This window comes from Pelophylax lessonae (genome assembly GCF_965119305.1).
Source record: "Pelophylax lessonae genome assembly, chromosome: 7".
Taxonomy (NCBI): domain Eukaryota; kingdom Metazoa; phylum Chordata; class Amphibia; order Anura; family Ranidae; genus Pelophylax; species Pelophylax lessonae.
This window is the reverse complement of record NC_138774.1, coordinates 98,426,437-98,452,863: the sequence shown is the minus strand read 5'-3', so window position 1 is coordinate 98,452,863 and position 26,427 is coordinate 98,426,437. Positions and strand designations below refer to the sequence as shown.

The following is a 26,427-nucleotide window of genomic DNA, read 5'->3' as shown; positions in this document are numbered from 1 at the left end:
AGAGCAGGGCTCTGACAGGTCTGTCTCTGCATAGTGAGCAGAAACGGACCTGTCATCCACCTGCTCAGCGGGGATCGATCCCCCGCTGAGCAAAACGGAGTCCGCCAGGCGGAAAGCCTGTGTGATAGGACCCTTACTTTGTTATGTTAATGTGTCAGACTTTTCACTTCTCCTGTGCTTATGAAAATTATTATATAGAAATAGAAATCAAACTTTTAATTATCACTAAATCATTTAACATCTAAATTGTGTCCAACATGCTGGAAAATAAGTGCAGCACTAATTCACATATAACTTGCATCAATATTAGACCCTGCTCCAGGAGAGAGGATTGTGATGCATCATGTAGGGCGGAGCGGGGTGATGTCACTGCGCAAACCAGCAAGTAATCTGGCACAGGATTCTATATAATATTTTGTATAAGCACAGAAAAGTGAAAAGTATGACACAGCAATGTTAAGGAGTAAGTGTTTTGGTTTTGGAAAAGTAGCATGGCACTAAATTAACATCTTATATAGAAACATAGAATGTGTCGGCAGATAAGAACCATTTGGCCCATCTAGTCTGCCCAATATATCTGAATCCTATGAATAGTCCCTGGCCCTATCTTATATGAAGGATAGCCTTATGCCTATCCCATGCATGCTTAAACTCCTTCACTGTATTTGCAGCTACCACTTCTGCAGGAAGGTTATTCCATGCATCCACTACTCTCTCAGTAAAGTAATACTTCCTCATATTACTTTTAAACCTTTGCCCCTCTAGTTTAAAACTGTGTCCTCTTGTGGTAGTTTTTCTTCTTTTAAATATGCTCTCCTCCTTTACCGAGTTGATTCCCTTTATGTATTTAAAAGTTTCTATCATATCCCCTCTGTCTCTTCTTTCTTCCAAGCTATACATGTTAAGGTCCTTTAACCTTTCCTGGTAAGTTTTTTCCTGCAATCCATGTACTAGTTTAGTAGCTCTTCTCTGAACTCTCTCTAGAGTATCTATATCCTTCTGGAGATATGGCCTCCAGTACTGCGCACAATACTCCAAGTGAGGTCTCACCAGTGTTCTGTACAGCGGCATAAGCACTTCTCTCTTTCTACTGCTTATACCTCTCCCTATACATCCAAGCATTCTGCTGGCATTTCGTGCTGCTCTATTACATTGTCTTCCCACCTTTAAGTCTTCTGAAATAATTACTCCTAAATCCCTTTCCTCAGATACTGAGGTCAGGACTGTCAAATATTCTATATTCTGCCCTTGGGTTTTTACGCCCCAGGTGCATTATCTTGCACTTATCCACATTAAATTTCAGTTGCCAGAGTTCTGACCATTCTTCTAGTTTTCCTAAATCCTTTTCCATTTGGCGTTTCCCTCCAGGAACATCAACCCTGTTACATATATTTGTGTCATCAGCAAAAAGACAAAACTTACCATCGAGGCCTTTTGCAATATCACTTGCAAAAGATATGAAGATATTAAACAAAATTGGTCCCAGTACAGATCCCTGAGGTACCCCACTGGTAACATGACCTTGTTCTGAATGTTCTCCATTGACTACAACCCTCTGTTGTCTGTCACTCAGCCACTGCCTAATCCACTCAACAATATGGGAGTCCATGCTCAATGACTGCAGTTTATTGATAAGTCTTCTATGTGGGACAGTGTCAAAAGCCTTACTAAAATCTAGATATGCAATGTCTACTGCACCTCCACCGTCTATTATTTTAGTCACCCAGTCAAAAAAATCTATAAGATTTGTTTGACATGATCTCCCTGAAGTAAACCCATGTTGTTTTTCATCTTGCAATCCATGGGATTTAAGATGTTCCACAATTCTATCCTTTAATAGCTAATTTCTATTTTTTGTTGCCTTTCATTCTGGCAGCTGTACCATTCACAGGAGAGGTTGTGTGTGGCCACTGGCAAGAATTGCTCTAGCAACAACTAAGGTCCACCTGTCAGTTTTTCAGGTGATCCTGATCAGACCTTGCAGTCTCCCCTATGGAGCTGCGGATGTCAGTGGACACATGTCCGTTGACATCCACCGCTATCCAATCCAAATCTAGACGGATGGCGGTCCTATTTTCCATCTGTCTGGATCAAAACGGACAGGCGGTCTGTTTTCACCCGATTTCACCATAGAGGAGAGCGGGACTCTGTCCATGTCTGCTCTGCAGAGCGGAGTGGACAGGACCTGTCATCTGCCTGCTCAGGGGGGATCATTAGCGGAGCAATTCCCTGCTGAGCAAGTGGATTCCGTTAAGCGGAGACGCCCTTGTGAAAGGGGCCTAAAGTTTGGGGAAAACTAGCCCAACTGAGCCCTGAACTGCAGTAGAAAGCTGAAAGGTTCTTATCCTTCCCCTCTTTTCCGAACTAAAAAAGGAGAAGATATGGAGTTAAACTTTAAGGCTCAATACCAGGTTGCACAAAGAATAAAACATTTCTGTCCTTGGCAGGTGCTGCCTAGCTCAGCTGGTCCCTCCTATTCTGGGTTGAATGATGCCCAGCATTATGCAACCCTCTTCCTGTAAGCTCTGGTTGCCTGCCCTAGACTCCACAAAATGCTGCATAGAGGAGCATCATGTCATTAAATACACCTTGTTTAAATATCAAGCTGTACTTCACATCCACAGAAAGAACAGTAACTAATACTCAAGGACTCATACCTTTTCAGGTGGTTTAGTAAAAGTTTTAAGGGCAAATAAATACAAACAACTGAAAAAGTACAGATCTATTAAAGCGGTAGTATACTCTAAAAAAAAAAAAATCGCATACTAAAATTGTAACACCCATCATTTTATTCTGTAGGGCCTTCTGCTATAAAATATATATGTTTGGGGTTCTAAGTAATTTTCTAGGAAAAAAAAGTAGGTTTTTACATGTAGGAGCGAAGTGTAATAATTTGGTCCGGATGCAAAGCGGGGGGGGGGGGGGGGGGGATTGGGAATTTAAATGAGACACCTAGTCCGAGCTGACCGGTATATCCATCCCTGTAAGTCAAATGACAAAAAAACAAAAGAGGGGGGGTTGGGACTTTAAATGAGGCAAGAGTTAGCAGCTGATAAAATGTTTATTGAATCATCTGATAAAGGACAGGAGAACCATGGCATTTTACAGAAAAGAAAATTTATGTTAAAAAGGATAAGTCAGTATATATAAAAATACATAGACAGAAAGTAAATGCAATGCATCATTCAAAAATGGCAACATAACATATATCATACATGGAAACAATATACATCAGGTAATGGTAATAGGGCTGCATCAAAAGTCACTTGACGCGTTTCATGCGTAAGTCGCATTTCCTCAGGAGTGGATGCAGGACATAGGTCTGCAAAAAAATGTATGTATGAGTATCCATGAAACTTATCCCACAACTCGGAAAAAGCAAGAAAAAGAAAAAATGTAATGTCATGACTTACGGATAAGCTTAGAGTTGGAATCTATTGAGGGTGGTAGGTGGCTGAGAAACGTACTGTCTGACCCGGGAGCATGACCAGCGGCAAACCTCAGCACAACCAAGGCCCGCTCCAGGGATGGAAGGTCCCCAGCAAAGAGAGTAAAAAATCTATGTATTTACAGGCAGCAGAAAAGCAGTATGTCTGTAAAAAGAAAAAAATAAATGGTATATACCGAATATCAAAAAAATACTGCTTTCATATGAATGTAAATATCTGAAAAAAGTGGGGAGACCTAATCCAACCTTCAGAAAAGTGGTAAAGTGGAAATCGGGACAAGAAGTGAACAACCCAAGGGAAAGGGGTGAAAAGTGAAAAGGAAGAGTGAAAAAGAAAAAAACATGAAATACCCAACAGGTATCGGATAAAGCCAAAGGAAAAATCCATTGAAATTGTAGAACCAATGTGCCCAATGTGCAGGCCATAGGTTGGTAATAAAAGTAGTGGCTTAGTATGTGAATAAGAAATGCATGAGTCGAATAAAAAGATGTGATGAGAATTTGTGAAGGTGACGAGAGACAGAAAAATTCAAAGTGCAAATTAATTGCAGTTATGAATAAAAAGAACTGAGATATATGAATAACTATAGGCTTGAAACAAGTGCAGAGACAGAGAAGAGAAAATGGATGTAAAGAGAGAAATTAGGTGTCGAAGCAAACACAAAATGATTACCCAGTGAGTCCTAAGAGGGTGGTGGAACTGGAAAGATGGTAGTCCGTGTCCCTTAGAGAGAGGGTATAGTAGGCTGGATAACCCCAGAGTGCCGAGTATGTGCCGGATATGCCCGCCGGGTGCTCCCAGCGTCACGCTTGCGTGGTGTATGAGAGAGGCGTCCGCGTGGAGAGCATGTGTGCTTGCCAGCTGGTTATATCAGACTCATCACCTGTGAAACATGGATGATGTCAGGGGCATGGCGCCGATGCGCAACGGAATGGCCTACCCCGCCACTCAATTGTGCGGGAGGAAGGGGAGGTCCCCGGAGCGCATCGCAGCTCCCGGGTGTAGGAAACTTTAAACAGCTCCATAAAATTGGCCCGTGTAGGACATAATAAATAAAAATATAAAATATAAAATAAAGTGTAAATAACCGCGCTGAGCAATAACAAATGTAAGCAGCAGCTGTAGTGAGAAACACTATAAATAGAGATGTCAAATGGAAAGCTGCGCTGAAAATTGATACACTAGTAAATATAAAATGAACAATGATTCATAAATTCTTTAAATTCATACAAATAGTCCAAACAGATAGCATAAGTTATGTCTATGAGATCAAATGGGATAGAAATAAAAATATGTAAAGCGATGTAGGGTAAAAATACAGTTTGTCCCATCAGCAATGTAGTCCTAAAACTGCAGACCAACGTAAATTGGTCTGCCTCATCAGTGACATCAGTGAGACTGGGTCTGTCCACTGATGTCACTTGATGCATCAGCTGCAATCCCACGCCTCCATCCCTATACATCATGCAAAGAGAGGGGAATTGGGACTTTAAATTGGACACCTAGTCCGAGCTGACTGGTGTCTCCATCCCTGTAAGTCAAATGACAAAGAAAAAGGGGGGGGGGGGGGGCTTGGGACTTCGCGCGGATGGCAAGGTGTTAAACTTGTAAACAAACGTGCCAGAAAAGTGACCAAAGATCAGGCTAACAGTGTGCTGTCTCTTTTAGATGGTTCAAATTGTTTTGGGGATCCTTTGTTCACATCTCCTTTTTATAATTTAGAGACATGCATCATCCAGTGAAGACTATTCTGACTATAGTGATGACTCAGATTTCAGTCCCAGTGAGAAGAGTCACCGAAAATACAGAGAGTACAGCCCACCATACCCTCCGGTAAGTGACAAAAATGTGTGCACTGTCTACTAATTGCCTAGACCCTTCCTCTAACATTCTAATATAGTACTTCATGTAATCTATTTTAAAGAACCTCTTTTTTTAACTATTGGAGCATTGTAGAATTTACAACTGTGTTCAATTTAGTTTTATTGCATAGTCTGCACATAAAAGAGCATCTTTACCCAAAATAGATTTCTCTGCTTTTTGTGGCGAGGTGCAAGGTTTACCTTCTACCATGTGTTAACCACTTCTGAGCCGGAAGGTTTCCTTCTTAATGACCAGGCCAATTTTTGAGATACGGCACTGCATTACTTTAACTGACAATTGCGCGGTCGGTCGTGCGACGTTGTTCCCAAATAAAATAATGTCCTTTTTTCCCACAAATGGAGCTTTCTTTTGGTGGTATTTGATCACCTGTGTGATTTTTTTTTTTTGCGCTATAAACAAAAATTCTGAGAAAAAACAATGTTGTTTACTTCTATATAACATTCCCAAAAAAGGAAATTTAAAAATCTAATTTTTTCATCATCATAGGCCAATTTGTATTCTGCTACAAATTTTCGGTAAAAAAAAATCCCATTTACTGTATATTGATTGGTTTGCGCAAAAGTTATCACGTTTACAAACTAGGGGAAAAATTTGTTATTTTTATTTTATATTTTTTCACTAGTAATGGCGGCGATCAGCGATTTTTAGCAGGGCTGCGACATTGTGGCGGACAGATCTGACATTTTTGACACTTTTGGTGGACCAGTGGTATTACTACAGTAATCAGTGCTAAAAATATGCACTGTTACTGTACTAATGACACTGGCAGAGAAGGGGTTAACACCAGGGGTGATTAAAGGGTTAAATTTGTCCATAGGGGGTGCTTTCTAACTGTGTGGGGGATGGTCTTATGGAATGAACACAGGGACCTGTGTTCCTAAGTAGGAGGAACACAGGAGCCCTGTGTTCATTGCTGACAGAACAGCGACTGCCGTGTTTATAATGGCAGATCGCCGTTCTGTCTTCACGGAGAATGATTGCGGGTGCCCGTCGGCAATCGAGGCCGCAAGACCCGCAGATCAGCTTTCCCTGTGGCGAATGGGCATGCGCCCTACTCGCGGACCTGCGAAGCGACGCACAGGCACGTCGTTTCGTGGGAACAAGCCGACCTGTTGCCGTATATGTACGCCTGCTGGTTGGCAAGTGGTTGAATACTGTCCAAGATCCCATTAAGTTGGTCAGGCATCACCTCCAGAATGATAGTGATTTGAGTTTCAAGGTAAAAGTGAACCTGTGTCTAGGCTATGGAAAGTCAAGTATTCTTACATTAACAAACAGTAAATTATATTTATAGCAAGCCCTTAGTGGCCTCAGTAGTTGTAGGTACTATGATGTAATTTATCCTCAAAGTTCGCAAAAGAAGCAGTCGCTGCACATTGCTCTATTACTCTACCTTTGCAGCTGTTCTGTGTTTACATTAGATAAAAAAAGCCACCAGAAGGCGGAGCAGGATGACCCAAGTTAGTAAAAGTACTTTTGCTATGATCTTTGAGGATGAATTGCTCCACTCCAGTTCCTGCAGCTACAGAGGTTCAGTAAGGGCTTGTTATAAAGCTCATTCACTTACTGCTTGTTGAGAATGCGTAAGTACTTAAATGTCTATAGCCTAACAACAGTTGCACTTCAAGCAAGTAATGCATAATTTCTTTGTGCTGCCTCCCTAGGGGCTTTTTTTATTGCAATTTAATGTTGATTCAGTGTTGGAATTGGGGGGATTTGGACAGCAGTAGAGCTGATGCCATCCACCTAATTGAAGATTTTAAATTTTAGGTAGATTTTGATGTTTTACTCCAAATTAAACTAAATCTACAGCTGCGGTCACTAAAAGCATAAAGTGCCAAAAAACAAAACTTGTGACTGTGCTATTTCTATAAATGTAATATTGTACAAGGTTTATGTAGCGCCAACAGTTTGCTCAGCGCTTTACAGTTTAAAGGGAGACAATACAGCAGAAACACAATTTAATGCAAGAGGGTTAAAAGGTCCCTGCTCCTGCAAGCTTAAAATTTAATGGGGAGGGGCTGGTGAAATAAAAGATAGTAACTGTGAGGGATGAACTGATGGGAGAAGTAGAATATTTAGTTGTTAGCTGAAGGCAGGATAGGCTCCCTGAGTTTTCAGGGATCACCTAAAAGTGAACAAGTAAAAGTGAGTAGGAGACAGCTGGACAGATTGGGCTATTGAGTTCCAGAGGATGGGAGAGGCTCTGGAGAAGTCCTGAAGAGGAGCATGGGAGGAGGAGACAAGGGAGCTAAAGAGCAGGAGGTCTTGGGAAGAGCAGAGAGGACGTTTTGGGTGATAGATAGAGACAAAATTGGTGATGTAGCTTGGGGCATAGTTGTAAATGGCTTTATATGTTATTGTTAGTGTTTTGAATTTTATTTGTTGGGCAATGGGAAGCCAGTGGAGGGATTGGCAGAGAGGGGTGGCAGACACTGAATGGTTGGTAAGGTAGATGAGTCTGAGAGCAGCTTTCATAATAGACTGAAGAAGGGGATAGCCTGCAGAGTGGTAGGCCAATGAGGAGGTAATTACAATAGTCAAGACGAGAGATAACAAGGGAATGAGTAAGTTGCTTAATGGTTTTAACGGTTAAAAAGGGGAATATTTTGGATTTGTTACAGAGGTGAAGTCCGCAAAATTTGGGGCTGAAAGGAAAGTTCAGAGTCCAGGATTACACCTAGCACCCTGGCATGAAGGGAGGGACTCATGGTAATATTATTGATCGTGATGGATAAGTCAGGGAAGGAGGTACAGGCCGGAGGAAATATTATGAGCTCAATTTGAGGAAGTGGTGTGACATCCATGCTGATATATTAGTTAGTAACTGGAGAAGAGACTGAAGAAGAAGTGAGGTAAGAAGTAGAGAGATAGATTTGTGTGTCAGCTTGGGGAAATGGTACTGGAAGCCATGGGATTTTATCAAGTAATCAAGGGAGGAGGTGTAAATGGAGAAGAGCAGGGGTCAGAGGACAGAACCTTGGGGGACCCCTACAGAAAGAGAAAGTAGAGAGGAGGGGACAGAGTTATAGGTAACACTGAAGGAGCTCTGCGATTGGTAGGAGGAGAACCAGGAGAGAGTAGAGTCTTGAAGGCCAAGAAAGTGGGGTTTTTGAGGTGGAGGGGATGGTTAACAGTATCTCAGGCTGCAGAGAGGTCTAGTAGTAGGAGTATGGAGTAGTGGCCTTTGGTTTTAGCAGTTAGTAGATCATTAGCGAGTTTCAGTAGGGCAGTTTCGTGGGGTGTAGTAAGCGAAAGATGGACTGTAAGGGGTCAAGAAGGTTGTTGTCAGTGAGGCAGGAGCTCAGACAGTTGCAGACTAAGCGTTCTAAAGGTTTTGTTGTTCAGGCTGGTGGGGTTCAGTGAGGACTTTTTAAGTATGGGGGTAATCAACGCATATACAGTATATACACTTCATCACTAAAAATGACTAGAAATGCATCTGTATGTCATGTGTAATACCCATAAATCTAAAACCAGAAATTTCATCAAAAATGTTTTTTTACAAAATACAGCTCAAAAATTCATAAATATAATTCATGCTGTAAAAAAAGCTCTAGTTCATCATCAATAAATAGTGTCCTGTAGAAAAAAAGTAGGAAAGTGAAACAGTGTTGCGAGTCCACAATAGAAGTGCCGCTGTGCTTTTTGCAAAATATTGTCTTCTCAGTGACTCTTCGACACCACGTGTCCCTTCACCTTTGCACGCTAAGTACTCACCAATAACCCCTTCAGGCTCTAGTCATATAAACTGCCAACAGTTTCCAGCCAAATTTATATGAAGTTCTACCCAGTTCTATACCTCCAGCTCATTAAAGGATCAGTTTCCCTTTACATAACAATAATAAATGTACATTTTTTTGTAGGTTAAAAAATATACGTTTGTTATTATTATTATTATTATTATTTTTTTTCTTTAGGGACCTGTAAAGTATTGCACCCACAATCAGCAGATCGTTGGTGTAATGCCTCGGACCTGCAGACTGTCTTTCTGTTGGCCCATGCCTCCAATATGGGCAGGCAGTTTCACTGTGACGGGAAGCTCAATGAACTACCACATCGTTCAACAGTGCCATAGTAGTTCATTGAGAACTACAAGCCGAAAGCCGCACATTGTGCAGAACACTGAGGGTATGACGCAGTCGGGGGGGCCTTTTAGATTGTGACAGCTAGTGTGGGGAGAAGATCCCCTGCTAGCTGCCAAAACAGGGGATTGGGAGCGGGGGCCAGTGCTTATGTGACATGTAACACCCTCCCTGAATATAAGTGTAACATGTTACAAAAGGTGAACTTACCCTTTAACACTGAATTCCTCGAATTAGCCCCCGGGTAAACTCCAGAACACAAAGGGATGAATCTGTAAACTTATCTCTCCCCTCTGAGACCATGTATAAAATATAAAAGGCATCATAGGATTAAATCCCCCTTATTCCAAGTGATTAAAAAAAAAAAAAAAAAAAAACAGCACACTTTTATTAGGACGTGTCTACCCGACAATAAGGATAACCTACTTAAGCATATATAAAGTACTGTCAACTCCAGCGGCAAGCCCAGGCCTAGGCTTTTTTGAACAGGGCACTTTATTGATGATACATTTTAAACTTTTTTTTACATCATGAATCTCTTATATTTATGAATTTTTGCACTGTTTTGGGAAAATATTTTTGATGAAATTGATGGTTTTAGGTTTCTGGGTATTACATTTGAAGTACAGATGAATTTTTAGTTGTAGTGATGAAGTGTATATATTTATAAAAATAGCGGAGTCACAATTTTTGTTTTTGATGTTTAAAATAAGTTGTATATATATTTGTAGTGCCTATTTTTCCTTTTTAATTCTAGCCTCATTCACAGTACCCTCCTCCACCACCTCCTTCTAAGAAGGGCTACCCCAAAATGGATAGCAAAAACTATGGCATGTACGAGGATTATGAAAACGATCAGTATGATTACGAAGGTGATGAAGGAGATGAGATGGCTGCAGAGGATTATGATGACTTTGCCAAGGAATTGAACCAATACCGAAGGGCCAAAGAGGGTAGCCATCGTGGTAGAGGTATGGATTCATTGTAACCAGTCTCTCTGCCGTTGAATATTTTGTAATGCTAACCTTTGATTAATGGACCATTTTAGGGTTCTTTAGGGTTAAATTGAGTGGGAAATGTGGAACAAAAATGCAGCAGGTGCTATTTTATTCTTATAGAATTCATTTGCAAGCAGTATTACTTTTTTAATTTTATATTACTTGCATTTTCAGTCTCTGAAAATGCAAGAAAAGGCAAACTAGGATTAGAGATTATCATTTTGATATTTTATGGCATCCCTATAGTGCATGGTGTGTGATAAGTCTCTTTAACTTATTTATTATTGGGTATAAATGTGTTTTTCTGTTTTTCACTGTGCATGGAAAGGAGCCAGTTTGTTTTTATTGTTATCTGGCAATAAGCTATTAATCAGGTAATGAACTTGCTTGCCTTATGTCAGCAGTTATTGTGAAAAGTAGCGCCTTTTCTGCTATTAACATGAAAACTTTCTGCTTTGTGGACCCTAACCTTCTGCCACTGCCTAACCCTAAACTCTGACTTTGCCCTAGTCTGATCCTAATCCTGCCACCTAACACTAATCTACCCTCAGCTTTAAACCTAATCTGACCTGTTGCTAAATGTAATCCTATCATTAACGTGTTCTTTGGTCTTAGCACTTGTTTTACGATTGGATGTCTCCCTAATGTCTTGTCCATGTGACGTTAGTGGAATGTTGAAATTCTCAGGTTGGCTAGGTAGCTATTATTATTATTATTATAGCTACTAGTGCCATCTAACCTTTCTGAATTATTTCTTTTGTGATCAATGAACATATTTTCATTGGTTCAAAGAAATAACTTTTTGCCCATGTTTTCTACTTCTATGAACTGGGCAGATAGAAGACCAGTCATCCTACAAGGATAGAGAACAGCAGCTACTAGCCTTTCTTACAGGAAACTTCTACAAAAAGGAAAAGTACAGGACTTGCTCTGTGCTGGATTATTACACAGATATGAAAAAATACACAAAAGATACCCAAGCGCCAAAAAAAAAAAAAAAAATTCCCAGGGCTCTTGTATTTAGACAATATTTGTATTGCATTGATTTTAGCTTTAATAACAGACCTTGATATGGACATGTGGACAGCCAAAGCGGTTTCTTATACCTAGCATTTTTCAGTGTATTTAAAAGTCAACACAACCTTAAAATGATTATTAGTTAGATTTGAGTGGCTACTGGATGATCGTATTTATTGGCTTTATATATCTGGTGATAATATCCCAAAGTCATAACTGTCCTCCTTCTTCCACAAGGCTAATATTGTAAGTGTATAACGGAAAAAACCCTGCGCTTTTGGTGTGTCTAGATAAATTATTAAATAGAATTATAGACTGTGAATAAATATATAAAAAATGCTAAAATCAAAATATGAGTACAAAATATATCATAAGCTGCTTACATAAGCTGCAGACGTCATCTGCGACATGAGGGGACGGGGCCTCCCGATGAAGTCATCGGGGGCCACGCCCACAATGGCTATATAACAAGCTGCAGAGACCGGAGACCGGCATAATCACCGGAGACATCGTCGGAGGAGGACCGGAGGAAGAAGAAGAGAAGAGCCGAGGGCAAAAAAGAACAGAAGAGCGGACAGCAAAAGAGCAGAAGAGCGGACAGCAAAGGAGCAGAAGACCAGAGCAGAGAAGAACAGATGAAGATTTTTAATAAACGTTCCAAAACGTCTCCTGTCGTTATTTCCATACACTGCCTTTTATGGGGTGAATTGGTAGGGGTACAGTGTACCCCATACCAATTCACATAGGGAGGGGGTCCGGGATCTGGGGGGCCCCCTTGTTAAAGGGGGCTTCCAGATTCCGATGAGCCCCCTGCCCGCAGACCCCCACAACCACCGGCCAGGGTTGTGGGGATGAGGCCCTTGTCCTCATCAACATGGGGGCAAGGTGCTTTGGGGTGGGGGGGTGCAGAGCTCCCCCTGCCCCAAAGCACCAATACCTCCCCCATGTTGAGGGCATGTGGCCTGGTATGGTCCAGGGGAGGGTGGGGCCGCTCGCTCGTCCCCTCCCCTCCCCCTTCCTGCCCTACCGGGCTGCATGCTCGGATAAGGGTCTGGTATGGATTTTGGGGGGGACCCCACACCGTTTTTTCGGCGTGGGGCTACCCTCAAATTCCATATCAGACCCGAAGGGCCTGGTTTGGAACCTCGGGGGGACCCCCACACAGTTTTTTCCCCATTTTTTTGGCGTGGAGTTCCCCCTCAAGATTCTCACAGCGCAAGTCGTGCCGCAAGTCGGATCATCCTGATCCGACTTGCGGTGCGACTTCTATTCAAATCAATAGGCTCCCATAGGGAACCATTGATTTTGAATGGAAGAAAAAAACTTATAACGTGGCTGAACGTACGTTCATCACGTTTGGTCACATTCGGCCGCGTTTCTGCGTTTGAAACGCCGGGAAACACACGTTCGAACGCAAATAATTGCGTTCCAAAAAACGTCCCTGAACTCAACTGCCTGCAAATGACTGTAAACGACCTGGTGTACATGGACAGATAAGATAAAATGTAGATGGGTTCAGGGGCTTCTGAAAAAAACGCCCAACTGCTCCTAAACGGCCATTTACAACGTCCCGTGTACATGGAGCCTAATATATCAGAGAAATCTCTTTGCCTTTGCTGTCCCAGAAAGTTGCCTTTCTGGTGGCTATCACCTCTGCTCGCAGGGTGTCTGAGTTGGACGCTCTGTCTTGCCGTTCGCTTTCTTTGGTCGTTCATAGTGTTAAGGTTGTTCTGCAACCCAACCGATCTTTTCCCCCTACAGTGGTGTCTGCCTTCCACCTCATTGACGGTATTGTTTTGCTTCGCTTTGTGCGAAGCCCAAGCATCCCAAGGAATTTGCTTTGCATTCGCTGGATGTGGTTCGGGCGATCAGGGTTTACCTGTCGGCAATGGAATCTTTTCCCCTTTCCCGCCTATTTTGACGGCATCGTCGCGAGTCATTGGGGTTCCCCTAAATGCACTTTCGGGGCACCTAAACATTTCGCTAGAAGGTGTCCTTTTGAAGAGTTCCTGTTAAAGAAACTTGCAGTACCAACTGTGGTAGACTCTCAGGCTTCCAGGTTGAATAAAGCCACCCTTCTCCTGGTGGAGGACTCTTCGTCTATTAAGGACCCTTTTGACAAGAGAGCTGAGTCTCTGGTCCGATAATTTTTTTTTTTTTACCATGGCTGGTTCCATTCTGCAGCCGATGTTTGCCATAACCTTGGTTTCCCAGACCTTAACGGAATGGGCTAAGCTCCTGCGCCAGGATTTGGAAGGGGGACAACCTCCTCCTGACCTGGCAGGGCTGGCGCACCAGTTGGTCCAGATGTTGCAGTATATCTGTGATGCCTCTCTGGATGCGGCACCTTAGCTTGCAGGGTGTCCGTGACACCGGTGACCCTTCGCCACATGATATGGCTGAAATGCTGGTCTGCGGACCAGGCTTCCAAGAAGATACTGCCTGATCTCTCCTTTGTAGGAGACCACCTGTTCGGAGATTACATGGGAGAGATCATTAAGGGTCTTGCAGGGGGTAAGAGTACTCTGCTTCCACAGGCTATCAGGAGCAAAGAGTCTTGTCGCAAACGTGGCCCTTTTTTCTCGGCCCATAAGCGGTCCCTTCATCCCTCGGGATCTAAGGACCAGGGGTCAAAATCCGCCCGTAACCCCGCAGGGGGTTCCAAGAGGCCCTGGCCTGGTAAGCCGAGAGCGGGATCCTCCAGCACCGCAGACAAGCCCACTTCTGCCTGAAGGGGCGCTCTTACCCATATCTGGGGTGGGGGGATGTCTTTGCTTCTTTCCGGATCTGTGGACCACCTTGATTCAAGACAAATGGGTCCACGAGTTGATTCGGTCCGATTACAAGATCGAGTTTCAGTCCTTGCCTCCGGCAAGCTTCTTCCCTTCCAACCTGCGCTTGTCCCCAGATCGCCTACGAGGTCTCCTTGGGGGCGGTACAAGGTCTGCTCTTACAAGGGGTCATTGTACCGGTTCCAGAATCGGAACCCTTTCAGGGGTTTTATTCAAAACTATTTACTGTTCCCTGGAAGGGAAGGCAAACTCCGTCCAATCCTGGACCTCAAGGCCTTGGACTGCTTTGTGCGAGTTCAGAAATTTCGGATGAAGTCTATTCGCATGGTAGTGGCATCCCTTCATCAAGGGAATTTTCTGGCCTCTATCGACATCAAGGACGCTTACCTTCATATCCCAATATATGTCGGGCATCAGTGTTTGCTTCACTTTGCCAATTAATGGCGTTACCCTTTGGTCTCGCTTCAGCTCCTCGGGTGTTCACAAAAGTTTTGGCCCCGGTGTTAGCACTGCTAGAGCAGAAGGGGATTGAGGTACTGGGGTACCTAGACGACCTCCTCCTGCGAGCAGAGTCTCCAAATATATTACAAGACAATCTGGACATTTCGGTGAGAACTTTGCAAGAGTTCGGGTGGAAACTGAATTTCCAAACATCTGCTCTGGTCCCGTCCACCAAACTGGACTACATGGGCCTGACCCTGGAGTCAGCCTCAACCCGGATGTTTCTTCTGGAGGAGAAACTCCAGAAGTTGTAGGATGCGATTCGGCTCTTGTTGTCCAACCAACGGTAATCTCTCAGGACCTGCATGCAAGTGCGCTGGGCCTGATGGTCTGCACCTTCAAGGATCTCTTCAAAAGGAGTATCCTGCCAAATGGAAAAGAATCCATAGTCTCTAGACAGTCTGATCCTGTTGAGCTGGGGGTACTAGAGGATCCCTGATCTGATGGCTCTGCTCTCCGGTGCTTCAACAGGGAAAATCCTTTCTCCCCCTGTACTGGATGGATGGTGGTCACCACGGATGCCAGCCTGTCCGGGTAGGGAGGTGTAATCAAAGAGAAAGTTTGACCGCACTCAGGAGAAGATGAAAATGGAAGTGTTTAATTCCCCATAGAACTTGAATACATACAGTGCATCATACAGGCATGGGACAGGTTGACGCGTTTCACAATTCTTTAGATCGCATACTCCTAACCAACCGGGTGGGGAGGTGTCTTGGGCATGGATTGTGCTCAGGGGGTTGGGACTCTGAAGGAGTCCAGCCTACCGATCAATATCCTGGAAATTCAGGTGATCAGGCTTTGCCTGAGCCAATGGACAGATCATCTGCAGGGGTGCCCTGTAAGGATTTAACCGGACAATGCCACGGCTGTGGCATATGTAAATCATCAAGGGGGCACCAAAAGTGCCCTAGCAGCCCGGGAAGTAGCAGACATTCTAAGGTGGGCAGAACGCTTTGTTCCAGCCAGCCATCTCTGCTGTGCATATTCCAGGGGTGGAAAATTGGCAGACATTGGATCAGGGAGAATGGTCTCCACCCAGAGGTAATTCATCAACTGTGTGCCCAGTGGGGGACTCTTGATGTGGACCTGTTGGCCTCTCGTCTCAACAGGAAGGTGAAGAGGTTTGGAGCAACTAGGTCCCAGGATCCTCTGGTGGCCCTTTTGGGGCCAGTATCGTCTGGTATACGCATTTCCACCAATAACTCTTCAGCGAAGAATCGAGGCACAAGGAATTCTGGTCATCCTAGTGGCCCCAGACTGGCCTCGCAGTTCTTGGTACGCATACCTATCACGGCTGGTCGCCGATGTTCCTTGGAGACTCCCTCTCAGAGAAGATCTTTTAGCTCAAGGGCCGATCTTCCATCCTGCTTTACAGCCGCTGGCTTTAACGGCTTGGCTATAGAAAGCCAGGTGCTGAAGAATAGAGGGGTGTCTGAATCTGTGATTCCTACGCTGTTAAAAGGTAGAAAATCTACTCCAGGAAGATTTATCATCGAGTCTGGAAGACCTACATTGCGTCTTGTGAGTCTCGGGGGGGTTTCCCCCCGTTCTTTTTTGGTGTCTCGTGTCTTAGAGTTTCTCCAGAGAGGTGTGGATCAGCGTTTGGCCTTGGGTACCATCAAAGGCCAGATTTTGGTCCTGGCGATTTTCTTTCAGCACGCATTGGCCACACCTTTGTTCAGGGATCTGCCACCTTGCTCCACTGGTGAGGTCTCCGCCTTATGAAAATATTTGTGAAGCTTCATCTGCTTACTTTTTTACAGAAGGTAGCCTTCTTGGTGGCTATTACTTCTGCACGTAGGGTGTTTGAGTTGGCTGCGTTGTCTTGTCATTCACCTTACCTGGTGGTTCACAGAGACAAAGTGGTGCTTCGTCCCTGCCAGTCGTTCCTTCCTAATGTCGCCTCTGGTTTCCATTTAAATTAAGACATTGTGTTGCCGCCTTTGTGTCCTAGGCCTAAGTACCCTTGCATGCTTTGGATGTGGTTTGGGCGATCAGGGTGTACCTGGCGGGTACAGAGTCGTTCCGGAAATCAGATTCCCTATTTGTCCTTATGGGTGGACCCCGTAAGGGGCTGGCTGCGTCTGCTGTGACCGTTTCCAGATGGATCAGGCAGACGGTGGGGCAGGCCTAGTCCATTAACCACTTTCCGACTGCCGCACGAATATTTACGTCGGCAGTCAGCCCCTCACAGGCAGAGCGACGTAGGGATACGTCGCTAGCCTGTAAGGGTGTGGGGAGCGAGTGCACGCCGCCGGAGGCGCGCTCCCGCTCGGTCACAGACCCCCCCGTGCGTGTGCCCGGCGGACCTGATGTCCGCCAGGCACTCGCGATCGTCCGTGACAGCGGAAGAAAGGCAGGCGGCTAGTGTAAACAAAGCCGCCTGTCAGTTCTCCCTGTGTAAGAATGATGATCAAACGGTTCTACTAAAGATGTAAACCTAAGATGTTTTTTTTTTTTTTTTTTGTATCACCTGTCATAATGGGGTTAAAAAAAAAAAAAAATTAGCCCTTTATAGTACAAAAAGAGCAGATAACCACTTCTATAGGGGTTTTATTTATACTGTGACACAGTGAAAGTAATAATATATATGATGTCATATATATAATAATACACCCAGAAGTAGGATATATGGGCATTTTAACTAGGAGTCAGATATAATTCTATATGAAGGGTGAAACGGAGATATACATCTTTTATATTAAAGTAGTACCAAAAGCTGAGACTTTCTTTTCATAAATATTATCATTTTAATACTGGTAAAATTCTTGTAATTGTAATGCCTTATATTACCTCCAATCTATCAGCCTCTACCTTCTCTAAATCTTTAAAGTGATTTTTTTTTTTTTTAAACAACAAACATGTTATACTTACCTGCTCTGTGCATTGCTTTTGCACAGAACAGCCCTGATTCTTCTCTTCTGGTGTCCCCCACCAACACTTCTGACTCCTTCTGCTTTCAGAGTGCCCCAATAGCAAGCTGCAAAGTATAGTATAGATTGCCCCTATAGCAAGGTAAAAAAACTTCTGCCTTTAGAACCATTTACTTCCTGCCTAGGACTGCATGTCCCATGAGGCATTGCTCCTTACACATTCACAAGTTCTCAGGCATTTACTGACATGTATGGACGGTGTATTGAGCTGTATGTGTGCTGCACTGTGTCTTCTGAAATGTATGGATGGTGTACTGAGCTGTATGTGTGCTGCACTGCTTTTCCTTATATGTGAACAAATAATGCATTCTGTATGCAGACCAACTAATCGATGATGAAAATAGTTGGTAACTATATAATCGATTAGTTGTCGATTTAATAATTTCAATGTTTCAGCCCTAATGAAGTGTAATGACTCGTTTTCCCCTCTCAGGAATGCGAGGACGGGGTAGATTATTACGAGGGCGTGGAAGAGGAATGATGAGGGGAAGGGGAATTTATAGGGGAAGAGGTAGAGGAAGAGGATTCTCTGGTGAAGAGCAAGAGGACGATGAGCCGTATGAAGAAGAGATGGAGGTACTCATTGAGTTTGTGTGTATTTGGGTAAAGACCCACTTGTTTCACTGAGTGCTTGAAATACATCTTTTACGTGCACGAGCTTCTGTTTTGGATAATTAGTTGTATTAGGTTTTAGATATATTATTCTTTTTAACATATTCACGTTCATTGCTTTTCTTTATATTATGCAGTATGGAGATGAGGAAGTGATGGGAGATGAAGAATATGATGATTACTCCAAAGAGCTGAATCAATATCGCAAGTCTAAGGAAGGCAGAGGTAGAGGTAAGTTTATTCTTCAATAAAGGAGGGTTAATAACAAGTTTTGAAGAATGTGGATTTAAACTCGCTTGTCTTTCTTCCTTTTAAGTGTTTCATAGGGGCCGTGGCCGAGGTCTCCGTGGCAGGGGCTTTAAACCTATGGGTCGAGGGCGAGGCAGAGGAAAAAATGAAGATGACGATTACTATGAGGAAGATGGAGTAAGTTTCCACATATTTCTAATCCCTAGTATACTGAGCTTTACTGTGCACCTGGATAAAATGAAGTTTGAGGTGAAAGATGTCATATTTTGATGGTGGAAGGAACACCACCAACTTTCTTAAAAGCAAGTGTAGTTTATTTTTCAGTGAACATATACTTTGTTATTATTGTGGAGTTTAAAGTTATTATACTTTTTTGGCGGCTTTCACGTTTTTACATACTTGCTCTCTTTTTATATTTTTGTATAATGTGTACAATTGTAGATTAGCAACTAGAATCAGAGTAAATATGCTACTACAAGAACTTTGCCTAAGTGCTTACCAAATGTTGAGAGGAAATAACAGTCGCACATGCATTTTGGTGCATGAAAATGCATATTAAGTAGAAGTACCAATCTTTACTGTGTGGTCTGTTCATATCTATGCTTTGCACTGTGAATGTCAAAGGGAAACTCTATGAACCCATTCACACCTACATGTGTGCATAATTATACATGCTGTACTCACAAGGAACAGTTTAAATCAAGCCCCACAGTTATTGATCAGATTATTTACATCAAGCTAAGAAAACTATAGTTTCTCTTTCGTTCATTGACGGACACAGCTCCAGAATCTTCTTGACCATTGGGTTATGCTGCCCCTTACATGAGTAGGACACTAGGCAGGAAAAGCTTTACCATGCCTATGGGGCAGTCCCAGGGGGTATACTCCCACTTCCTGCCATACTCCCATTTTCTGCCTAGTCAGGGGTAAGGTCCCAGTTCCTTGCTGGGATGTCTGGACCTAACATTTTTTCCTTTTTAAACTGATTTTTTCTTTTATTGTTTTCTGTTCCTGTGAGAACTACAATTAACTGCTGGACTGGGTGACGGACTGGATATTGTAAATCCTTATGGTCTCCCCAGTCTGGCCAGCAACCGCGTGCAGGCCTCAACTTCGCGCTAGGTTGGCCGTGACATCGTTTTGGCCCCGGTGTTGACATTGTAGCGGCATCGGGGGTTTGCGGTACTGGGTACCTGGACTATCATTTTCTGCAAGCAGAGAGTCCGACTGCTCTAAAGGACAACCTGGACATTATTGTGCAGGCTCTGTAGGAGTTTGGTGGAACTTGAACTTCCAAAAATCTGCTCTGGTTCTGTCCACCAAGTTGGACTATCTGGGGATGACTCTGGATTGGCTTCCGCTAGGGTGTTTTTTCCAGGGGAAAAAAAAACATCCTGTTGTTCAGCAGTCGGTTTTCTTTCTGGACTTGTGTGCGGGCGCTGCGCCTGATGGTGTCTACATTCGAGGTGGTTCCGTTTGCACAGTTCCACTTGAGCCTCTGCAAAGGGAGATTCTTGCTAAATGGGACAAGGATCCACAGTCTCTAGATAATTCTTCCTTCCCCTGTACTGGACAGTGGTCCCCACGGTTGTCAGCCTGTCCGGGTGGGGAGGCGTTTTGGGCACAGATACGCTCAAGGGGTCTAGACTCTGGGGTAGTCAAGACTACCGATCAGTATACTGGAACTTGGGGCGATAAGATTTGTCTGGCTCTTTAGACAAATCTCCTTGAGGAGTGCCTGTTAAGGATCTATCGGACAATGCCACGGCCGTGGCGTATGTCTATCACCAACGCAGCACAATAAGTGTCCTGGCGGCACGGGAGGTAGCCGGGAAATTCTAAGGTTTAGCTGTGTCTCTGGTGTGAAACTCCCATGGTGGCCTTTCGTCTCAACAGGAAGGTACAGAGAATTATGGCAAGGTCTCGGGATCCTCTGGCCGACTTTACAGACATACGCTTTTTCCCCGCTAAAACTTCTGCTAAGTCTTCTGCGAAGGATCGAGGCAGAAGGGGCCTGGTCATCATAGTGGCTCCAGATTGGCCTCGCCGGACTTGGTACGCCGATCGAGTATGGCTGGTCATCGATGCCCCTTGGAGACTTTCTCTAAGAGAAAATGTATTGGCTTAGGGGCCAATCTTCCATCCTGCTTGAAGGCCAGGTGTTGCAGGATAGGGGGTTGTCTGAATCGGTGATACCCACGTTATAAAAGACTAAAAATATCTACCTCTAGGAAGGTTTTGCCATTGCTCTGGAAGGTGTACATTGCATCATGCAATGAGTCTCTTGGGGTTCATCCTTGTTCCATTTTGGTGGCTCAGATTTTGGAATTCCTCCAACGAGGTGTTGAGCAGCGACTGGACTTGGGTACCGTCAAGGGCCAGGTTTTCAGCCTTGGCGGTCTTCTTTTACCGCCCTTTGGCTATACATTCTTTGGCTTGCACCTTTATTCAGGGGGTTCGCTACTTGGCTCCCCAGTACGGTCTTCGTTGCCTCCGTGGGATCTCAGTTTGTTGCTGTTGGTTCTCCAGTACCCGCCTTTCGGAAATATTTGCGAGGTTCCTCTACTTACCTTGTCCCAGAAGGTAGGCTTCTTGGTGGCTATTTCTTCTGTACGCAGGATGTCGGAGCTGGCGCCATTGTCTTGTTCACCATACCTGGTGGTTCACAAAGATAAGGTGGTGCTTCACCCTTGTCAGTCATTCCTTCCTAAGGTTGTTTGTGGTTTCCATCTGAATGACTTTGTGTTGCCTTCCCTGTGTTCTAAGCCTGAACATCTTAAGGAGATTGCCTTGCACTCTCTGGATGTGGGTCGGGCGATCAGGGTGTACCTTGGGGCAACCAAGTAGTTTAGGAAATCAGCCTTATTGTTTGTCCTTACAGATGGACCTCGCAAAGGGTTGGTCGCGTCTGCCGCAACCATTTCCAGATGGACAAGATGGGTGGTGGTGCAGGCCTGTTCCATCAGGGGTCGGGTTCTTCCATTCCCTGTTAAGATGCTCTCTACGTGGGCGCTTAGAGCCTTTTGGGCCTTCCGCCATCAGGCGTCAGTGGTGCAGGTTGGCAAGGCGGCCGCCTGGTCGTCTGTGCACACTTTCACAAAATTTGATACAATAGATGTGCTGGCATCTGCTGATGCTGCTTTTGGCCACAACGTTTAGCAGGCTGCTATTTGAGAGGATTAGTCCTCTTTGAGGGTGTATGTTTTTTTTCAGGTGAGCTCCAGTTGTTCCTGGTTGAGCTCCATGTTACTTGGTTGGCTAGGTTTAGCCTTTTGGGATTTGTTTTCTGCTGTATTTTTTCCCCATCCCTCATGTTTGACATTGCTTTGGGACATCCCAATGGTCAAGAAGATTCTGAAGCTGTGTTTGTCAATGAACGAAAGAGAAAATTGTATTTTTGTCATACTGTAAAATTCTTTTCTCTGATGTTCATTGATGGACAAAGCTCCCACCCCTCTATTGAGTTGGGTTATTTTTTCTTCTGACACTGCTTGCAACTAAACTGAGTGCCTATAGAAGGAAATGGGAGTACACCCCCTGGGACTGCCCCATAGGAATGGTAAAGCTTTTTCCTGCCTAGTGTTCTACTCCTGTAGGGGGGCAGCATAACCCAATGGTCAAGAAGATTCTGGAGCTGTGTCCGTCAATGAACATCAGAGAAAAAGATTTGACGGTAAAACAAAAATCTAATTTTTTTATTATCCTCAGTTTATTAAAGCAGACCTACTGTATGAGTAACTTTACAAATATGCATGAATACAATTCTGTTATTGCATGGAATTTTATTATTGAAAAGCAGTTGTTGAACTCCAGTCAGGTGATCATGCCTAAGCCTGATAGGTACATCCTTGGATAATTATGTAATCACCCTATGCAACCAGCAGGAAGCATTAATTTATTCCACTGTCCTTCAGCGGGACTTTATATAGGAGGCAGTATCAGGGATTTGTGCTGTATAAGCACAGCCAAGAACATAAGGGCAAAGGCATTGTGATTTTCATGAGTGCGTAGTCTGTGGTCAGTGGTTGGCTTCCATGCAATGTGCTTGTTCAAGAATAGCAGTTTACAAGGTAGTGAATCCAGGATTGTGATGACAGTCCTAGTGCCTGTAACTTTAGAAAACAAGCAGCACTAATATTTATGTCCTCACAAAACTCCTTAAAAGCAAAAGCCAATAAAAGTTTATGCTTAGTATCTGTTGAGAGGAACGTATTTGATTCTCTTATCATGGACATTACAGTAATTTTACAAGCCTGCATAAATAAGTTCCCGATAGGTCACAATACACAGTTACAGTATAATTTTTCTAAATAAAAAATGGTTCCATATATCACTAGAAAGCTTTGGTTAAGTGATTGCCTAGCTTAAGACGATTTCACCAGCCTGCTGCTGGCAGAAGAGAGTTTCCTCTTTCTCCTTTTCTTCAGCGATCAACTTGCAATTTTGCAGCAACTGACTACAAATACTTGTTCATCAATATCTTTACTACTTCATTGAATAATACCAAAATCTCTAAATAAAAAAAAGTCTATACCTGCTTTGGGTTCACATCCTAAAAAAAGTAAATGGTAGCATTACATTTAAAAATGCACTTCAACAGCTGTTACAATATCAAATGTAGAGAAACCTCAGTTCACTGACATGATATATGGAACTAATGGTCAATTGGTAGAACAAAGGGGGTGAAGTGCAAGTTGACAGAGTAACATCCTTTCACATTAATGTATTCTGATGTTTTTGCTCAGGATGGAGGAACGTACCGAAATGAGTATGAGAAGCCTTACCGTCGAGCAGACAAGAAAGGGAAAGTCATCTGCAGATATTTTGTGGAGGGTCGTTGTACTTGGGTAAGCATAATTTATCTGTTTAAATCCTTGTTAGTCCACCTTTAGGTTTGTCTGATTTTTTTTTTTTTTTTTTTTAAAAGCTTTTTATGCTGTAGACTGAAAAGTTAAAAGGGTAGCTTACTTTATTAAAGTAAAATAAGTCCACAATAGTGATAGTAAATATTTCCTTAACCCATGAAGCACAAAGGTATATTTTTTGTCACATCTTTCTAATTGGGTTTAGGTCATGCCTTTAGATTACTTGCAACATTAAAAATATATAGCAAATGTATTGAGATATGAGGAATGTCCACTGCCTGTTACTGCAGTGTCCCTAAGGCCCCTTTCACGCTTGTGGACCGTTCAGATCCGCCTGTCAGTTTTTCAGTTTTATAGGGCATCGGATGTCAGCGGTCCGTTCTCATCTGATTCCCCCATAGAGAAGAGTGGGGACCTGACACCTCTGTCTCCGCACACAGCGAGGAGACAGAGCTGCCATCCGCCTGCTCAGCGGGGGATCGGCGGATCAATCCCCCGCTGAGATAAACGGAGTCCGCCGACGGAGCGGCAAGTGTGAAAGGGACCTAAATCTTCTTGCCAACTCTCAAGTAATTGTGACTAAAAGCTTGGTCTGCTATATAAGCTTGTAAGAAACATCATCTATGCATGCTCTTTGATGCTGAACTTTTCTCTGGGGAATCCCTTGACAAATCTATCAAGGAAATTAGTTGGGCAAAGGAACTCCTATCCCCCCAAAAAAAAAAAGCCTAAGGCCCCTTTCACACAGGCGGGACCGTTCAGATGCGCCTGTCCGTTTTTTGGCGGATCTGAACGGATACCCCATACATCTCTGACATGTCTCTGCTGACATCTGATCCAATCCATCAAATCTGGACGGATGGAAACCCTATTTTCCATCTGTCCAGCGGATGGGATCGGATGAGAACGGACAGACGGTCCAATCTCATCTGATTCCCCCCATAGAGAACAGCGGGGACCTGACAGCTCTGTCTCCGCACACAGCGCGGAGGCAGAGCTGCCATCCGCCTGCTCAGCGGGGGATCGGCAGGTCGATCCCCTGCCGAGATAAACAGAGTCCGCCGACTGAGCAGCAAGTGTGAAAGGGACCTAAATCTTCTTGCCAACTCTCAAGTAATTTTTTTATGTCCTTGAGCAGAACGTAATAATACTAACCAGTTCAGTCCTTGCACCTACTGTGTATGTGTGTGTGTATATATATATATATATATATATATATATATATATATATATATATATATATATATATATATATAATCTTGTGGACCAGATCAGTCCTTATAGGCAATAATATGTTACACAAATAAGAAATGCACCTCTTTTGTACTCACTTTTTGTAATGTCATTAAAAATTATATTTCTTGTACAAAGCATGGCACAGTTGTTACCATGTATTACACATTTTTTTTCAACTTTATCCATTTTTGAGTAAGCATTAATAAGGGTTAGAACAGGAATATTGTTTTTTTTTCCTTGTAAGGTTGCTTTAACACCTTCAGTACCAAGCCCGTATTACCCCCTTTATTGTCAGCCCATTTTTCAGTTTCCATTACTGTGATAGTTTTGACTGACTATTACTCTGTCATGCAATACTATATCCTTTTATGTTATACTGTATTATGTTTTAGGAGATTTATTTTGGTGGTGTTTAATAACCATTGAGGGTTTAATTTTGCAGGCCTCAAGCACACTTCTGCTACTAAACTGACATTTATGGTGCTTTTGTTTTTTTTTTTGTTATACTGTATAATTTAAGGGTTTTCTTTTGGGGGTATTTCACTGTGATTGAACACAGCGGGAGCCAAGCAGCTGGTTCGGCGGCCGCTATGGCTGCCGGGACCCGCATATTTTTAAGAGAAGAGGCAGAATGGCAGTCTGCCTATGTAAACAAGGCAGATCGCCATTCTGTGAGGGAGGAAAATGGAGATCTTGTGTTTCTGCTAAGCAGAAACACAGATCTCTGTTTTCCTCCAGTCATAGCATTCCACCCACAGTTAGAAAGCACTCCCTAGGAGCACCCTTAACCCTTTGATCACCCCTGATGTTACCCCCTTTCCTGCCAGTGTCATTTATACAGTGACAGTGCATTTTTTTTGTAGCACTGATCACTGTATTGGTGTCAATGTTCCCCAAAAAGTGTCACTTAGTGTCGGAATTGTCCCCCGCAATGTCGCAGTCCCACTAAAAATCGATAATCGCCGCCATTACTAGTAAAAAACAATAAACAAAATAAAAGCCCATAGTTTGTAGATGCTATAACTTTTGTGCAAACCGATCAATATACGCTTTTTGGGATTTATTTTACCAAAAATATGTAGCAGAATACATATTGGCCTAAATTGATAAAGAAATTAGATTTTTTTAAAAAAAATTTTATTGGATATGTTTTATAGCAGAAAGTAAAAAATATTGTTTTTTTTTTTTTTTTTTCAAAAACCTTTACTGTAAGTAATTTTTTGTTTATAGCGCAAAAAATAAAAACCGCAGAGGTGATCAAGGGTACAGGAAGGGGGTAAAACCTTCTGGGGCTGAAGTGGTTAAGGACGTATGGCGGCAGTGAAGTAGTTAACTGATGTCATATGCAGATCAAAATTCACCCCTTTTATATGCATGCAAAAAGCAACTGTATAATGTTGTTCCATAGTAGCTTTCAATTAGGGCTCATTCACACCAAGCCAGTCTGTTTGCAGTGCATTTACTGAGCAATTGTGTCAAGGCAGCCTATTGTTAAATAGACTTTTCAATGCTCCACTACAGACTGAAAATTTGACATGCACCATTTCTATGTGTTACTGTGCATTGCGGTGCGCTGCAAGGTAGCATAGGTGTGAATGGGCACTACACACTACCTGGAAGTGTAATTTTACCCGGGAGCTACTGCAGCTGCTGCTGTGATACGAAGCAAGTCATGGCTGTCATTTTTGGAGTATTAAGACAGAGGAGGCAGACCATGACCTAGGAGACAACCCTCAGAACTTAGAACAAGTACTTTAGGGTGTGTCTCCTACATTCAAGGTCCGGAGCTAAGCACTTAGGATGAGC

At 43.3% G+C, this 26,427-nt stretch overlaps 1 protein-coding gene across 2 annotated transcripts in view; it reads left to right on the top strand.

Moving 5' to 3' along the window:
• Window positions 1-26,427, top strand: part of ZC3H4 (zinc finger CCCH-type containing 4) — a 107,448-nt gene that overhangs the window by 29,491 nt on the left and 51,530 nt on the right. For both annotated transcript variants that reach the window (XM_082264361.1, XM_082264362.1), the window contains exons 3-8: window positions 5,172-5,282; window positions 10,176-10,389; window positions 18,093-18,235; window positions 18,409-18,502; window positions 18,588-18,697; window positions 23,266-23,367. In XM_082264361.1, coding sequence (XP_082120487.1) covers window positions 5,172-5,282; window positions 10,176-10,389; window positions 18,093-18,235; window positions 18,409-18,502; window positions 18,588-18,697; window positions 23,266-23,367 — 774 coding nt within the window. The remainder of the gene's footprint in view (window positions 1-5,171; window positions 5,283-10,175; window positions 10,390-18,092; window positions 18,236-18,408; window positions 18,503-18,587; window positions 18,698-23,265; window positions 23,368-26,427) is intronic.